At 46.9% G+C, this 18,456-nt stretch overlaps 2 protein-coding genes across 6 annotated transcripts in view; both read right to left on the bottom strand.

Moving 5' to 3' along the window:
- Nucleotides 1-8,102: 8,102 nt before the first annotated feature.
- LOC136374177 (syntaxin-1B-like) lies at nt 8,103-9,317 on the bottom strand. Its single transcript, XM_066339432.1, has one exon. The coding sequence runs from the start codon at nt 8,982-8,984 to the stop codon at nt 8,103-8,105; it is 882 nt and encodes a 293-aa protein (XP_066195529.1). The 5' UTR covers nt 8,985-9,317.
- Nucleotides 9,318-11,207: 1,890 nt separating this feature from the next.
- Nucleotides 11,208-18,456, bottom strand: part of BRWD3 (bromodomain and WD repeat domain containing 3) — a 49,766-nt gene continuing 42,517 nt past the window's right edge. For all 5 annotated transcript variants that reach the window (XM_066339422.1, XM_066339421.1, XM_066339423.1 and 2 more), the window contains one exon: nt 11,208-17,463. In XM_066339422.1, the coding sequence (XP_066195519.1) occupies nt 16,670-17,463 (794 nt within the window). In that variant the 3' untranslated portion in view covers nt 11,208-16,669. The remainder of the gene's footprint in view (nt 17,464-18,456) is intronic.

The following is an 18,456-nucleotide window of genomic DNA, read 5'->3' as shown; positions in this document are numbered from 1 at the left end:
TTGTGGAGCACATTTTCTTCTGGATCTTTGTGCTTCTCCGTTTACTCATCAGAAAGGCTTTAGTCTTGATTTACCATTATTCTGTGGCTGCTTTATGGAGGAGACCCACGTTGCTCCCCCACTCCTTGCATCTGCCAGGAAAACAAAAAGCTGATCCTCTGCACCTGTCCCCAATTCACCACCAGCTGAAAAGAATTTCACTCTCTCAACAAAGTGACAGAAATGACTCAGTATGGAAATAAGAATGATTTCTTTTAAACTCTCTTCTGAGGCAGCACAAGAGACTGGGCTCGTGTTCCACAGCAGAGCAGATCTGCTGGGTCACATCCACAATCCTCTCCCAGAGCTGCCTCAACAGCCCGGAGACAAAAGGACAAAATACTGATTTTCTATCCTAGACTGAGGCGCATCTGCTCCGGTCCCTATTTACATTTCTGAAAGTTGACAAGGCATGGGTAAAACGCAAGAGAATGGAGCAAAATTAGAGGAAGCATTGCAGGTCCCAAGCTACAGCCAACTTGCACTTCAGTTTTCCCAATATCCACTAAATTCAACATAAATTTCTCCCTTGAGGGGAGATTTCCCAGTGACCGAGGTCTTCATCCCTGAGAGTTGCTGAGACTTGGCTGAAGAGAGCCCCAGCTGACCCGGGCTTGTGGGATGCAGGCCTGGATGAGCCCCACAGTCCCTCACTCAGCCCAGCTGGGGTTTGGATTTGCTGCAGCTGTTATGGATAGAGCTGGATCCAAACCATTCCTACAGCTGTGGGTTGGGAATTTCATGGTCTTCCTGTGCTGCTGATGGTTTTCAGCCACCAAATCTTCCCTTGTGAGGGTGGGAAGCTCCAGCATATATTGCCCAGAGAAGCTGTAGCTGCACCATCCCTGGTGGGTTTGGAGAAACCTGGGACAGTGGAAGGTGTCCCTGCCCATGGCAGGGGTGGAATGGGATTTAAGGTCTCTTCCAACCCAGACCATCCTGAGATTCTATACTGAAGCAGTGAACCAGGAAACATTTCAGCTCTGAAGATGCTGGGGCGAGTTTCCAACCATGGAAACTTCAAAAACCTCCTGTGGCAAACCTATGGATATCTGCTGTCCACCTTAACCAACCCATCTCCCTTCTCCACTCAGATTATACAGCCCCTAACTTCCAACAAAAGTTTGGGTTTCAGGTCTTCTGTCTCTTCCTTGTTTTTAATAAAATCCTTTTTGTTGTGGTGAATAAACCTCATCCATTCCTCGTGGCAGGGAACACAAGGAGTTTTTGCAGCCACATAATACTGCTATTTAAAAAGTGCTAATTGCTTCTTTTGGAAAAAGTGCCTGAATGTTCCCATTCCAGCACTGAATGAGCTGCATTTGTAGGCTGCTCTCAAGATTGTTTATCTTTTCTGCTCCTCCATTCCTAATATTCTCCACTTCAGTTATTCTGAAGCCTGGCAGGATCCATATAAAAAGAAAATGAGTAAATGATTTCAAAAGGAGCTGGTTTAGATTTGAGCTGAGTGTAAAGCAGTGAGTAAAACAGACTTTTATTGCAGTTATGCCATCCTACTCTGGAAAGCAATGGAAAGCCACGGAAAGGCTTTGTACCCGCACCTCTGAGAGGTGCTGATGTGATTATTTATCTTCCCATCTGCATAACATCAGAGTTAAATGCAGAAATATTCACCCTCTGAAGGATATGGCTTGGGACAAAAAGGCAGCAAAGGTTTTCACTGTGTCACCCAGAGAGCAGGAAGATGATTGCTCTTGAAAACTGCTCTTCAAAACAGCTCTTGAAAACCACTCTTGTAAACAACCCTTCCAGTTTTCCCACTTCATGTTTGATTCACATCTAGGTTAAAAAAAAAAAGACAAGTAAAAACTGTTCTTTGTGGCCCAAATAATGATGGCAGTTAATAAGTGTGATTTATGACTTTGGCTGCTCCTGTTTGGTGCCTTCTGTTCATGATTCCACCTGGAATTCACCACCAGTTCACTTGGGTTTGGTCTATGGTTCCAAAGCTTTCTACAGGTCTCAGGTTTATTGCTGGGCTAATATTTGGAAAAATAAGATTCACTGTTGAGGAACATGAGGGAAATGAAGTCACTCAGCCACTATAATTTTGTGAAGAATAAAAAAATCCTGGACCTTTCCTGGAGGACAGAGAGGGCACCTCCTTCTCCCATAAAACCAATTGCTGCTGGATCTGTCTTGGAGACAAGGCTCCTGCAACCCAGACAGATCATGTGAGCTTTAAAACAGCTCCTCATCACAAATGGCTCTGTGCCATTACAAACAGGATGGAAAACCCTCGTTAAGGTGCATTTGATACAACAAAGATCAGCTTGACCCGTTTGCTAGGCTTGGACAGTCAATGTTTTGCCTCTCGGTGTTAATCCAGCCTGAAAAGCTTTGTATTCTGAGTGAAAGGTTATTGAAGACACCATGGAGAGGTTGTAGTCCACATGGATTGAAAAAATCCTTAAAACAAGGCCCATTTTTTTAGAGAAGCAGAAATTGGTCCAGGTCATGGAGCCCAGAGGGGTGGATGTGTTGCGTGAAGCCAAATTAAAAACATCCTGTGAAGTGAGGATTACACCAGAACTCAAATTTGGGGCTGTTTTAAGCCTTGGTGATCACCCTGGGTGAAAAGGTGACTCTGACCCCGTTTCCAGGCAAAGCCAGGGCAGTCATCCCACAGACATCACCTCAGCACCATCCCTGGGTGTGACTCATTCCCAGGGCTCTGAGAGCTCCAGCAATGCAGATTGCCAGGGACAGCATCCAGCTGTACCCTGGATCTCACTTGGAGCTTTGCAAAGAGCACTTAGGCACCAAATCATCCCTGAAGAAGGTCTCCTTGATTCCTCATCAGTGCCACTGTGGGATCCTGGCAGACTGTGATGTATCCATCATTCCCACGGTGTGAGGGGAACGTGAGGATAAGAAACTACCACAAATCCCTCTCCTTCCTCTCCCACCATGAGATTTGCCCTCTCTGCTCGGAAGAAAGAAAGATTTGTGCACACACAACTTCAGGCTCTGGGAAACAGGAATTTCCAGTCTGAGTTTCCTGGAAGTGATGGGATAAGAGGGAACAGCTTCCTGCTGCCAGAGGGCAAGAACAGTTGGAATAATAGGAAGGAATTCCTGGCTGTGAGGGTGAGGAGACCCTGGAACGGTTTTTCCACGGAAGCTGTAGTTGCTCCAGCCCTGGAAGTGTCCAAGGCCAGGCTGGATGGGGCTTGGAGCAGCCTGGGACAGTGGAAGTGGAATTGGAAGCAGATGATCTTTAAGATCCCTTCCAACCAAACCATCCTGGGATTCTGTGACCCCTCGATGCAGATACATCTCACCTGAGGCTGCGCACTGCCACCTCAGTCAGCAGAGTGGGTTTGGGATCCTCTCCCAGATTCCTGTTGGGAAGATCTTGTGGAATGTGGGGTGAAGGGCTGCAACACACCAGCAGAGCCTGTTCATTGTCATTGTTCTCCATGGGCAGAGGGGAATGGGGCAGGAACAGCTTCCCACTGCCAGAGGGCAGGGCTAGATGGGATAGAACTGGCAAGAAATTCCTCCCTGTGAGACTGGGGAGGGCCTGGAATGGACTTCCCAGAGAAGCTGTGGCTGCCCCTCGATCCCTGGAAGTGTCCCAGGCTTGGAGCAACCTGGGATAGTGGAAGGTGTCCCTGCCCATGGCAGGGGGTGGGGCTGGATAATCTTTAAGGGTTTTTCCAGACCAAACCATTCTGTGATCCTAAATTATTGCTGGTAGATTTTGTACAAGTTGACTGCAGGAAGAGACAGGGACATAGAATTTCATCCCTGAAAGGGAAATCCAACAACAACATTTTATCCCTGGAAAATGCAATTTAGCTCATGCCTGTAGTGAAACACCCTTAAAAAAGGACTTCAAACTGAGATGTGACCTGCTGCAGGCTGCCCACACATAGCAGGGACACCAAAGACATCCAGCTGAAGCAAACACCAAAAATGAGCTCAATTTGGTTCTAAAACCCAAGGATGGAGTTTCCAAGACAGGCAGTGTCTCCCCTGAATTTCTTGGCAGAGATCCCTACTCCTACAGAAAGGCTTGTGAGCCAGATATCCATGTTTTTTGGAGAGGCAGCAGCAGATATCTCAAAGAGCTCTATGAATAGAGATGTTGATTCACTGCAAAATACAGGAAAAACTGGGGAGAAAACAAATCAAGTAAATTTAAACTGCTGACACATTTCTGGGTTGGGGAGGGATGTGTAAAAAGTGTTTTGAATCAAGGTAATCACTTGGTAACCCCCACCATAGTATGAATTTCTGATTTGACAAGTGTCAAATTGTATATTTGTATATAAATAAGTATATTCAGAATAAAATTACCTAGTGTGATTTGAGAACTAAAAATCTGATTTTTGACAGATTTTTGGAAATGGAAATATTGAGCAATGGTTTTCAATGAAGAAAATGCAAATACAATCCATTCAATATCTCCTATTGAATTAAAATATTTAGATATTTTGAATTTATCCTTCCTCTGCTGGGGAACTGGAGAACAGCAAAATGAAATCACAGTTCAGCATTCCCCTCCAATTTTGCCAATAAATGTGGATGCCCAGATGTTTGGCAAAACAGATGCTTTCAAATGCAAGAGAATTCAGGGAACTGAGTTCCTTTGCAGTGTTTAGGTGACTTTTAAAAAGCTGAATTTAAAAGAAATTATTCTGTTTGTGGGCTTTTGTTGTGACATCAAAATCAACACCATCGAAGGGACCAGAGCTGAGTGTTTGAGCTGGAATTCACAACCTCCCCAGGGTCCCTGAGCAGGAACTGTTGAGCTGTGATAACCCACCTCACCTTTAAAACGAGTTCTGCAGGGTGATTAATTTGCTCTGGAATTATTTACTTCTCTAAATGTCAGCAAAAGATTTTGTGTTCTTTAAAAAATTCTTTTTCAGTGACACTTCTTTAATTGAAAGCACTTTGCAGGTCCTGCCAGCACAGTTACAAAGGCTTTGGGGCTTTTCGTCCAGCTCCTTTTTAACACATTTTACCATAAATTCCACTTTCAGTGCCTTCCATGCATGTGAACACAGTGCAGAGTTGAGGGGCTTGATTTTTTTGACTTTGGCTTTATCTTACTTTTCCCTTTAAATGTGAATTTCTTACATTTCTGCTGCTCATTTGGGACATAATTAAAACAGCTCTCTCACGTATATTCTTGAAATTGTTACAGCAGGTTCTCCACTTCGGTGCCACCATCTCCAGGAATATTCCTAAAATGTGCTCCTGATGAGTCCCAGAGCCAGAAGGGAAAGGAACTCTCCCCATCCTGTTGGGTGTTCATGCCCACATTGCAATACCATAAATTGCTCTGCAGTAATTAGATCCTATCTGAGGCCAGTATTTAATGAAAGAGGCAGGCAGCAGAAAACAATAAATGCATAAATACATAAAGTCTCATTGGCCACTGAAGCCATTGGTGGGAAGATCCACCCTGAGGTGTGAATTTTCTCCTCTTTTCCTCTTCCTTTAGCTGCTCATGGATCTCTGAACACAAACCAGGGTTACTTTCCTGCTAATCCCAGAGACAGATCTCATGGCTGCTGAAGCCCCACGGTCACAGGGGCTTCATCCCTTCATCCCTTCATCCCCATCCCCTCTGTGCCAAGCTCCAGGGGAGCTGTGCTCCATGAAATCCTCAGGGAGCACATCCTGGCTGGAAGCACTGCTGGTAACCCAAGCTTTCCCCATTTTTTACGGATAATGATCTCCTGAGTAGCAAAACCAGTTGGGCCAGAGGCTGCCCAGCCACTCGAGAGGGCTCCAGGGAGGTTTGTTTGCACGGAGCTGTGACAGTGGGGAGTGAAAGGAGGTTAAATATGTTTTATTGAGCTTAGATTTGCCACCTCCCAACCTCAGCAGGTTTATTTCCCTTCTCTTTGTATCCTGGGAGGCTGTAAATAGCTTCAGTGCTTCCCAGGAGGTTGCTCTTGCAGCTGCACAGTAAATGTGGGGTTGGATGTGAGATGCAAGGGGTTTTTCCAATGGCCTGGAAGTTGTGGATTTTTTTTTTTTTTTAATGAAAATTAGATAAACACGAACTTCCATTCATCAAAATTTGAATGAAAAAGGAATATTCGTTTAGACCTCACAAATGGAAAATACAGAAAAGAAGTAAGAGGGCAGGCCCAGAGACCACACCACTTGGCTCTCATAGGGATGGATAGTCCTGATGTAGGGGTCTTCCAGGTCAACAGAAAATATGAAATTATCAGCCTGAAAATTAAGTTTTCTACATTCCTAAGAATTTAACTCAATCAACACAGTGAGAAGTCATTCAATTTTTGCTCTTCCTTAGCTTTGGGCTCCCTGCTGCAAAGAAATCACTCTCCACACTCAAGAGGTTATTGAGAAATTGTTTTATTAAAGCTCAGCCAGAAGATGAAAACAAATGTAAGGGTGGCTGAGAGCACTGGGATGAGCTGCCAGGAACTGCCAGGACAAAGAGGGGCCTTCCATGAAGGGTCCCAAAAAACTTCACCAGACCCCAGGCTCTAATTTCAGAGGTTTTGGGAAATTCAGGTGGTGATATGGAGACCAGAAAAAGGGGCCACTCGAAGTTTCCAGCATTTCCAGCAGATGTGGGATATTGTCTGGTTTGGTAACGTGCAGGTTGAAGTAAAAACCTACAGATTCCCCCCAAAATTGTGCAAATTCTCTGCTGGCGTCAGAGTGTGGGATGAGCCATGAGGAATACCCAGCCCCAAGCTGACCCACTCCCTGACAAACCCGCAACGACCAAAACGCTACAAGAATGCACCAAATAACCCCAAGGGAGTAGAAATTGGAGGAAGTTAGGAGAATCAGGATTGGGATGTGGTGGAGGAACCTTCATGCTGCTCCTCGGTGGCACCGAGCCATTTGAGGCCCCTCACATGAAACTACAGAGCCACCAAAAACAACTTCAACAGGCTTTTTTGCCCTCTCTCCTTGAAACAGTAACAAAACTGAGAAATGCTACAGTTCTGAAGTCAGGTTTTGGCGTGTTAAAAGTGCTTCTCTTCTCTTCTGGCTGGGCGTGGCAATGGAGGTGCACGGTCCCCATGATGCCACCACGGTGCACAAGGTCCCTGCGCCACCAGGAAAGGTGCTGGTGGTCCCTATGCCACCACGCAAGATGTTCTTGGTCCCTGTGCCACCAAACAAGGTGTGCAAGGTCCCTGTGCCACGGAGCAAGGTGTGCATGGTCTTTACATTGTTATACAAGGTGTGCATTGTCCTTATATAGAGGCACAAGGTGTGCCCATGCTCCACACAAGGTGTGCAGGGTCCCTGTGCTGTCAGAAAAGGTTGTGGTGGTCCTCATGCCACCGTGCAAGAGGTTCCTGGTGCTTGTGCTTCCAGGTGGGGTGAGAATGGTTATTCCATCACTGTGCAAGGTGCAGCTGGTCCCTGTGCTGCCATCCAAGGTGTGCGTGGTCCCTGTCCCATCAGGAATGGTGTGCACAGTCCCTGTGCCATCAGGAAGGTGTGTGTGATCCCAGTGCTGCTGTGTCAGGTGTGCATGGACCCTGCATCTCTGAGCAAGTTGTGCTTGATGGTGTCTGTGCCATCAAGGAAGGCGTGCATGGTGTACACCATTATACAAGGCACTCATGGTCCTCACACCATCATACAAGGTGTCCACGTCTCGTGCCACGTAGGAGAGCAGGAATGGGGCTGTGGGCAGCCTTGGCCTTGATGGGGTTACAGCTGTGTCCTTGAACAAGATGAGTGAAGAACTCTGAGGGAGAAGAAGCGTGGAATGCTGATGTATGTTGACATTTACAACGAGAAACGGAGAAATTTACGACCAGTTACAAAAGGGTAGAAGGCTCATGCACACAGTTTGTCAGCCAACCGTAACGCAAAAAGGAGCGCGGTGTTCTGCGTGTGATACAGAGAAAAAGTATAAAAAGTTGCACTGGGGGATAACACACTGCTGGTGCTTGTCACCATCTTCAGCGCCAGTCTTTTGCCCACCGTCACTGCCCCGCTGTTCAAAGAGCACAGAGCATCCTCCCTCCCACCAGACGCCGTCTGTGCCCGGCGCGGGGTGAATCTCTGCAATCCGCGGCTCAGCGCAGGCCCCGGCCGGGGCAGGGCAGGCAGGAGCAGCAGGAGAAGATGCCCAGAGCCGCCGTCAGCAGCGCCGAGCTCCGCGACGGCCGCTGGTATTTGCGGGCTCTCTTCACCCCTCCGCCCGTCTGCGCCGCGTAGTCGAGGGTGCGCAGGACGTGCTGCTCCACGCTGTCGGCAGCGCCGTGCTGCTGCGCCAGCAGCCCCTCCAGCTGCACGAACAGCCCGCGCAGCTCCAGCATCTGCGCCTCCAGCTCCAGCAGCTGCCGCTGGCGCGCCTGGGCCAGCCCCAGGTGATGCTTGGCCTTGAGCTCCTCCAGGTCGCGGCCGACGATGCGCGGCCCCTGCGGGCTCTCGGCCAGCAGATCCACGTCCTGAGCGCCCAGGTTGACGCCCGCCAGCTCCGCCTGCCTCTGGATCTGCTCCTTCAGGCGGTGGCGGTAGCGGCTCTCCCGGGCGTAGTGGCGGGCCAGCACGGCGCCGTAGCGGCGCAGCAGCAGCCACAGCTGGGTCTGGCGGACGCGGGGCCCCGCTCGCCCCGAGCCCCCGGCCGGGGCCGCCGGCAGCGCTCCCAGCCGGGGCTGCAGGGCCGCGGCCTGGCGGGCGAAGGCGGCCCGGGCCGCGCCGAGGCCGCTCTTCTGGCGGGCGATGCTCTCCTCCGAGGTGCAGCACAGCACCGACTGCTGCGTCCTGTCGATGCTCTCCGAGAGCTGCTCCAGCCGCTCCAGCGCCCGCCACAGCTCGGCCGCCTCCCGCAGCGCCCGGCCCACGGGGCTGGCGTCGTCGCCGACGAACGCGGGGTTGTCGAAGCGCAGGGAGTCGTCGTGCGGGTTCCCCTCGGCCGCCGCTCGCTGCTGCAGCTCGGCCAGCCGGTCCCTCATGCTCCGCGGGGCTCCGGCACCGTCTGCGGGGACGTGTGAGGCTGGAGCTGCTGCGGGAGCGCTGCGAGCCTTCGCTCCCGACAGCGGAGCAAATATTGATGGAGAAGGGCAGGTCCTGCGTCAGCCCCGGGCCGGACGCGGCCGGCGGAGGGAAAGGATTGCCCCGGGCAGAGCGGGAGGGAGGCTCCCGGGCCGGGAGCGCTGCCAGCATCGCCAGCACCTGCGTCATGGGACGGGCTCCGGCTCCGCACCTGGCCCGCCGAGGCTGGGCACAAAGACGCTTTTATTCACCCAGAAACAAGGAGGCCCGAAAGTCCCGTCAGACGGGGCACGGAGCGGGTGGCAGCCCCGGCCTTCGGAACGGCTCCACCCGGCTCCCAACCCCAGCTCCTGGCTGTGCCAAAGGATGGGAAAATGACACAGAGTCACTGGCCCTGCCAAGCTGGCAGGGACACGCAGGGAGCACCGGAGCGCAGCTCCTGGGCCGGCACAGAGCCATCCCTCAAAATCCCACCCTGCGCCTGAGGCGCTGTCCGAGCACTCCTGGGACTCATTTGGCTCAGGAATCACTAGGATTCAGCTCATCCCGCTCCTGTTGTGAACTGGAAGTGGGATGGAAGCAAAGCTCGGTCTCCTCCCTGCTGTGCGGGTCGGAAGCTCTGTCCGCAGTGCCCATGTCACCGGCAGCGCCCTGCACCCCTGGAGCGCAGTGAAAGTGAATTCAAAAAGGTGCTCTCGGGGCTTTCCAGGCTGGAAACGAGCTTCGGGATGATCCAGCTGTTCCATACATCACTGCAAGGCAGTGCTGAGTCCATCCCCCGCTGCAATGCACAAAAATCACTGCTGAATTCTAAGACATCTATAAAAAAATACCTTTAGAAAGGTACTTCTACAAAACGCGTTCCCAAAGTGCGTGGGAAAAACCAGTTGTTCTGTACCATTCTGGTATTATATATAATGTATTTTATATTATGTATTCTATAACATGTATTATCACATATGACCTAAACATAATGATATAAAGTATAAAACAGCTATGATATAATATCAAATCAATATAGTATCGACAGAGGGACAGCCAAGGGAGGTTTTAGCAAAGGTCAGGCAGCTCTGAAGGGAGTGGAATTCTTTCCCTCCAATGCCATCTGATGGATGCACATAAAGGGAGACTTCAGCATCTCTACAAAACAAGTTTAATTTTGTTCTCTGTAACCATCAAGAAAAAAAAAATAAAATAAAAGCCCTTTTGTCTCTGGGGTTTGGAGGATGACTGTTGTGTTAAAAAGGAGATATTTATTCCCATCGGACAGGAAATGCCACTGGAATCAGCACAATATAGTGAAATGTCAAAAAAGTCAGCAGACTAATGAGGGGAAAATTCGAAATAGAATGACAGAATCCCAAAATCATTAATGTTGGAAAAGGCCTCTCAGACCATCGAGTCCAACCAGTGCCCAATCCCCACCTTGTCACCAGCCCAGAGCACTGAGTGCCACCTCCAGTCATTCCCTGGACACCTCCAGGGATGGGGACTCTAAACCTCCCTGGGCAGCCCCTTCCAATGCCTGACCACCCTCTCCAGGAAGAAATTCCTCCTGAGTTTATTCTAAATATTTATTGTCAGCACCTGGCCCCTGCTGAGCATGGAGCCGCCCTCAACCCCCGGCAGTTCTACACAAACCCAGCCCCATCCACCCCCAAAAATCCCTGTTTAAACAATGTTATCGCTGCTATTTAACAAGGGCAAGAACAGAGGAGTAACTCCTTGTTTCCCATGAAATATCCCTTAGGTAACAATCCAACCTTCTCCTCAAACCAAGTCACCCCCTGAACCTACCCATGTCCCACAATGGCCAAGGGACCTCGCCCAGAGCCTCCTCCTCCTCCCCTGCTCCTTTCATGGCATTTTTAGCCATCTCACAGTGCTTTTAGGCATTTCCCCCCTCCTTTTCCAAGAAATCATCAGCTGCTTCTATCCTTTCCCCAGAAAAATGGTATTTTGGAGCCAGAACAGATGGTGATTGCAGTGAGGCTCTCCATCCCATCCTGCTCAAGACCTTCACAGTGTCTAAAAGCTTCTCTATCCATTTATAAAGAAAGCTTCTATATCCAGTTTATAAAACTTCCAATTAAAACTGTAAAAGTATCCAGTTGCACCAAAAAGCTTTTTTTTTTTCACCTTTTAATGTCTCCACTACTCAGGAAGAAATGCAAAACGAAAGGAAGAGTTTCTCTTTTTATTTTTTTTATTAAGACAATCCCACAGCTGGAAAATGAAACATCCTAGATTACATCAGTGACTTCAAAAAAACTCTAGAAAAAAATCTTTACAAATTTACATTTGTACAATACAAAAAACTAACAGCTCATTGCATATAAATATTACATTTGGTCTGCCAACATGTGGCATCAAAATCCCTGAAGTATTCATTAAAGGGACCTGAGATAGCGGATGTGAAGATATGGGCATAAATATCACCTGAAAAAAAATAGTATAGAAAGTAGACATAATTCTAATAGTTTTGTGCATTTTTGGAGTATTTTAAATCTAGAACACGACCTGGAGAGCCTAAATAATGTGAATTTTGATCTGACATCAAGTGGTATTTCTACATGAAATCTCCTCTAATGACTCATGGAGGAATGAAGAGCCTGAATTAGTATTTCTACAGAAAAATAATCCTCATTGAGTTCTGAATGCACTCAAGCAGCCACCACTCTGAGGAAGAATTTTAGGAAAAGAAACGGCAGATTTGGATTTTACCTGCAAATATTTGGCAGGATTTCACCCCTATCCCCCCCAAGCAGCTCCTCACAGACCCAAAACCTAGGAAGATTCGCAGTGCTTGCCAATGAAAACCCGCAAACTGAAGAACTGCTCCTCATTTTCCACTGGTGGAATTATTTCCCAACTATTTACACACTTGCCAGCTCCCCTGCGTGGCTGCAGTTACTACCATGAGTAGTAACTCCTAGTGCTTGGCTTGCCTTGGAAGTCTCACAGACTCGGATCAGGTACCCACATCCACGCACAAAAATGTATTTCAGCACCATTTTTAGAACACTAGAGTTAAGGCTGTGACAGCAATTCCCACTGGAAATCTAAATTTTTCAGGGATTCGTAGCACAGTTGTGTGAGTTCGCTGTGGGCCGAACACGACGTAGTAAAAATGTACAAGCTTCCAACAGGTCTTTGCATTTCTAAGACTAAAAAAAGGATGAGTTTTTAGACTAAATTTTGCAGGCTGTTACTTACTGTACATAAAGGAGTTTTTTTTTTTTTTTTTACCATGTGTAAACCTTGGATATATTGAAGAGTTGAAAAGTCTCTGTCGCTCATGCGCAGGGATTTGCTATAATACACATTGTAAGAACACAACAACAGCTCCCTACCTATTAAATATAGAGTTAGCTTTGGAGGGTTAACTGCTCCTTCAGGAAATCATCAGCATTTTATAAAACTCTGCAGGATGGTTTTTAAATAAAAAGATAAAATTAAGACATGTAAACACACAAAGACGTTTTTAACCCATGAGATCCACGACAGGACGCTCCAGATCAGGACACAACATCCTTAAACCTACAGCTGTTCACTTTTCCCTGGTGGTCACCATTCAAAGATGGAATGAATCAAGTTTTTATAGAAAATTAGTGATTTAAACTGATCTTCTCATGTTAACATTCTGTGATTTGGAGCACAGAGACATTCCTGTGACACCCAGAAGCAGCTTTTCCAAATGCTTGGCAAGGATCATCTTGTTTTTGGGAGTCAAGAGAGCCTCCAAATATTTTGTTATTTAAAATTAATTAAAATATCTCTGCCACACCTCTGGTGCCAGCTCCTTTCCCTGCTCTCTGAACTACTCAGTCTTGCTTCCCCACAGGAGGAGCAGCTGAGATGAACATTGAGGAAAACACTCCAGGAAAATGAAACTGGGCAAACAGGATGCAGAATTTGAAGCAGCCAAAAATTCTCCATGAATTATTTCTCCACAATTCTTTTTAGTTTTTGCGTCTGCAGGGTGGGGGTAGTTGGAATTAGGGAGTGGCCTCCTAGTGGAGAAAGGAGTGATGTAAAGAGGGAGGAGGGATAAAACTGCCCAAATCCATCCAAATTCAAGCACCAACATAAAGATTTGGATTAAACCCAAGAGCTGGGCAGGCCAGCTGAAATAAAACTCATTGCAATATCCAAAGTTTCCAAGAGAATAAATAAATAGCCTACAAAAGGAAACTACAGGACAGAGGTGGAGCATGGCAAAGAGAAAAATAAAAGGTGACAGAGAAAATAAAAAGCAGGTGAAATTTTGGCTGAATCATGGAATTATTAAGGTCGGAAAAGGCTCCAAGATCCTCAAGTCCAACCAAATCCCACCATGGGCACTGAATCACCAAGGGCCACATGTGGTCAGTTCTTGGATGGCAACTCTGCACCTCTCTGGGTAGTCTTTTCCAATGCCTGACCACTCTTTCCATGGAAAATTTTCCCTAATATCCAAGACAACAGCACCTCACTACTGCCAAATAAGCTTTGTCATCCATGCCCTGGTCTGGAGAGAAAGAGGAGCATTGCAGGGGCAGTGGATTGGGGCTGGGAGATGCTGAGAGCAAAGACACTCAAGATTTCAGCCCTGTCTCTGTGGAGGATGGAGTGTGTGTGCCTGAGGCCTTTCCCAAAGTGTTCCCAAGGTGTCCCCAAGGGCCCTGAGGAGCCCCAGTATCTTGGGATTGGGATCTGCCAGCAGGACACCTCACGGGTACAGAGGCACCAATGCCCAAACACCTACAGGAATTGAGGAGCCCCTGGCCTGCCTACTCACCCTCAGGAATCCATTTCAAAATCAGACCTTAAATCCCATTCCTTAGGCAGAGTCTGGAGTTTTTTGTTGAGAGTGCAAGGAAAGACAGCACATTCCAGACTCTGCAGCCTGCCTGGAACTTGGCAGGGTCAGGAGCAGGAAGACTTTTGGATGGTTTAAATCACTTTAAATCCTGCTTCTGCTGCACCTGGTGGGCTCATCCTAAGTTTACCACATCCGTAAGTGGCTCCTGATAGGATTTGGGATTTGAGAGCATTCAAGTTTGTACGAAAGTTTGTAATTATTCCACAGAACTATGAGAATTCAACTGCCCAACTCAGAGAAAAAAATCCAGACACAAACCCAAGCAAAAAGAACAGCTCTAAACCCAAGTTATTTGTCATGCTTATAAAAGATTCTCATGCACCAAAAAAAAAAAGGCTTTTTTTTTTTTTTTTTTTTTTCAATTTTTACACTAAATTCTGCTGTCCCACCATCCCCTGCTCTAGCTCATAGTCATGGGACACAGTAATACTTACGCCACAGCAAAGTGATGCTTCACTGGTATCTTCACAGTACAGAGAAAAGATACAGTTAAGAACATATTAAATCTTACTCTAATTGCTGCTAAAATACACCAACTTATAAAATTATTTCTCTGGAATCTCTGTGGTTTCTCTCTCCCCGACCCCTACACAAAATAAATAACGAATAAGTGGATTTTCAGCCAGTCAGAAATAGAGGAAAAAGCATTTCTTTTGCATTTCAAGCTTTTCAGGCTTTAGGACAGAACCCATAGTGTTTACATTAGCTCACAGGACTGATCTAAGGGATATGATTCCAACTATGGACTGATGCATACATGCTATTCCTGGCTACCATATGTAAAAAGACCAATCAGTCAAACAAATAATACATTTCTTATAAATATAAATGCATGTATATATACAGATATATGAGAGAGATGATAGGACAGGTGTTTATACTCTAAAGCCCAACACAGAACTAGGAGAGCCTCTGCACTTGGTTTATTCCCCACTCCCCATCAAAAACCCAATCAAGTCCAGCAATGGATTACGGCTGATTCCGAACATTCCTTACAAAATTAAAACTGTGGGTTTTGTACTGTACCATAAACTCGTATTAATGAGCAATTTAGGATATACTCTCCTCCATCACAAAACTAAACCTCTGCTTTTTTTTAATTTTCAAGTCATTTTTGCATCTAACTAAGATTTTTTTTTTTTTTGGAAAGCAAGATAAAATAGCTAGTGCTTAATATAGAAAGTCAAAAATTAAATTCCTTCTGCATTTGAGAATATACATGGGTCACTCTTTGCTGCCTGAGGTTTTCCAGAATTATTGACCAAGCTGTGCACAGAAGAACTTCAGGATATTGGATGAAAGCTCAAAAAACCCCTAAAAACCTTGAAAAACTCCACTGGAACTTCGTAGCCTCTTTTGACTTGTTCTCTCTCTGTAACCTAACTCTGAACTGTCAGACAAGGGGAGGAAATTGAAATCCCACATCTATTCCAGCCAGAGCCCAGGAAGGAAGGAAGAGGCTGCTCACCTCCACACCACTGCTGAGGTCACCGAGGAGCCAGAGCAGGGATCTCCTCACCAACTGCACTACCACTGCCAGAGGATTTCAAGTCAGCATTTCCCAGGACAACAAGAGCACAGTGCAACAGGAATTCTGTTCTGGAAGCTTGAGACACAAGAGTCAGTTTGGGGAGGGGTGACAGCTCCCTCAGTACCTCTGAGGGGCCAGAGGGCCTGAACCACATTTCCATGGAGCACGGGGCAGTGGGGGCCAGGCAGCCCCCCTGCACAGCCAAATCCCAACATCTGCTGAGAACTCTGAGAGCACTGCATTTGTTTTCACGGTGGCAACACAGGGAAGGTAAAGCTACTCACAACTTCTACCCCTCCACGCTCCTTCTCGCCTCTTCTTCGCCACGCTCTGAATAACAGCATCTATTTTCTTTTCAGTTTCCAGTAGTTGTAAATAAGAGGTAGCTGAGCTACTATTAAAAATCATGCTTTGAAGAGGAGAAACCTTTCAAATGTTGAAGTCACCCCTTTAGCTGCACAATCTCAATTAATACTATAAAAATATGAGAGGACAAAAAGAAAATAGATGCAAGTAACTTTTGCATTTGGCACCTTTTGTCTAGATATTCATACTTCTCAAGTATTCTCTTTTTAATAAAGTTAATGCACACATAGGACACACCACATCAAAGGTTTGCTACATATTTACAAGGCACCAACCCTTTGTCACTGTTTTTACACGAATAAAGAACCAATAGAAAGCACATCAGGACCCCCAAAACTGTAGTATGGACATACTTCAGTTCAGCACAATTCCATCAACGTTTGGCCTGGGAAGATTAAAATAATCCAGATCCTTCTTACAATATAGAAACTGTAAACATTTTATAGCTGCCTTTAGGATTGGTGTATTGTGCAAAAGTTATAATTATTACTGTGTCTAAGGATTTATGGCAGAAACCACGTAAAAACTCTGTAAGAAGGTGCTATTTCTATAATACAAAAACAAAACGAGGGAGAGAAGTCATAAGCGTGACTTGAAAATGTCATGTTCTTACTGAGAAGCTGGAAGCCTCTGTAATGCGATGAACTCGTAGTGTGTGGGGAAGAATTTCTGTAATTTAAGGCCTAATGACTAAGGCTTGTTTTGACCAATGAAGTGTGGAGATCTGAAGCTTTAAAACAAACACAAACTGACAGGATGGAAAAGCACCACTGTGAAACGTGAGTGGAGTCCCCGCACAACTTGCTTGGTAGAATTTCTGGTAAAATCCCTGCAGTAGAAGGCCATTGAAGTTCTTTTAAAATTGTTCCAAAGTTTCCCATCTGTCAATAATTCCATCCCATGAGATGGCTGACCCTGGCTTTTTCTGTCATTTTCCGCACCCTGCCTGACCTGGAAGTACCAAGGTTCAAAGGATCCTCGGTGTGCACAAAATTGTCATTGTCGGAGTCGTCGTTGTACAGGACAGTTCTCCTGCCCTCATTCCTGGTTTTGATCCGAGGGGGTCGGCTGAATCTCCCTCCAAACACGTTCTCCCCAAACTGTCCCCCAAAGAGGTTCTCAAACTCGTCGTCGGCGAGCCGGGCGCGTTTTGCTCTGGTGGCTCCTCGTGAGGCTCCTCGCCCTCCTCGGCCTCTCCTTCCTCCCCGTCCGCCGCCTCTTCCTCTGCCGCAGCCTCTTCCACCTCTGCCCCCTCTTCCCCCTCTGCTCCACCTGCCCCACCTGCCCCATCTGCCCCTCCTCCCTGTCCCTCGGCCCTGCCAATTCCGTTTGCCCCCAGCGAGTTTCCGTTTGATTTTCCGTTTGGGTTTTTTGGATTGCACCACTTTGCTGTAGTCGTGGTCGCCGTCGATGTAATCCTGGTCTGTCCTGGAGGTCGACTCCGAGTCGGAATCAGAGCCGCTTCTGCTTTCAGAGCTGGAGCTGGATCCCGATTCCCCACTTTCTGATGAAGACAAACCAGACCTTTCCTTTAAATCTCTCTTCTCCTCCTCCTCCTCCTCCTCCTCTGCCTCCTCCAGGGGCTCATCCTCTTCTGAGGCACTCAGCAGCTTCCTCTTGACTCCTGCCCGGGGTTCTCTGCCATCCCCGTTGGTGAGTGGCCCATCAGGAGAGTGATCTAAGCAAACACGAAATAACCTCATCAGCACCACACCACAGCCAAACAGGACACAGAAAGTGGGATTTGCCTCAGTTGCCTTTGAGATTCTCCTCAGCTGCCTCTGAGGTGTGCTCAGGGGTGATCCACTGGGAGCTACTCACCCTCTACGTGCTGTGAACACAAGTAGGTGCTCTAAGGGGAAAATCTATCAAAGTAATGACAGTTTTTATCTGGAAGCGATGGCTGCTTCCTGATAAAGAGTTCAGTGAAGATCCAGGCAAGAAAAGGAGCCCGGAGTGACCAGGTTGGACACAAACATCTAAAACTCAGATGAATCCTATCTGGGGTGCCAAGGCAGGAGCACTCTAAAATCCATTTCAAAACAGACACAAAAATTACATTCTGTAAGCAGCATTTATTCCCCATCAAATGCATGTTCTCCAAAGGCTTAGTCCAAGGAATACCAATGGAAAGCCTAACTCAAGAGAGTCAATGACCCAAGAAAGCTCACTGGGATTGCTGAACACTTTAAATGAAAATTAAATAAAGTATCTTGCTGGCTTGGGACCCTAAATCCTCCACATTTTCAGGATTATGAATCTGACAATGAAGATTAAATATCTTCTTTCAGACAGGACAGAAAAACCTCACCTGCAGCATCCAGCACTGGCACAGCACAGGAGTGTGGACTTGGGAAAGGCTCCAGGGTTCAGGAAATGCCCATGTAGTGCCCACCTCAGTGGAAACTCTGAGCAACTCATCCCCGAGATTACTACACCTGAACTGTCTCCCTTCTAATCTCAACTGCTTTGTTTTGCATGTGAGAAAAATATTTAAATGCTTTTGTAAACTTTCTTTCATTTTTGGTTTCAGCCTGATTAATAAAAAGCGAAGGTTTTGGAGTGGGGATTCTCTTTGATTGCTTTCTGTAACTCCTAAAGGAGTTTAAGAGAAATCAAGTTTTCCATCTGAAGAGATTTTAAAGGACTTTACTGAAGTGCACAGGGAATC

The sequence above is a fragment of the Sylvia atricapilla genome, chromosome Z (genome assembly GCF_009819655.1).
Source record: "Sylvia atricapilla isolate bSylAtr1 chromosome Z, bSylAtr1.pri, whole genome shotgun sequence".
Classification (NCBI taxonomy): Eukaryota; Metazoa; Chordata; class Aves; order Passeriformes; family Sylviidae; genus Sylvia; species Sylvia atricapilla.
Note: the sequence above shows the minus strand (reverse complement) of the source record. Positions and strands in the feature narration are given on the sequence as shown.

What these genes read in the sequence shown, in the direction of transcription:
- LOC136374177 (XM_066339432.1), bottom strand. Translation starts at nt 8,984, where the DNA reads ATGAGGGACCGGCTGGCCGAGCTGCAGCAGCGAGCGGCGGCCGAGGGG.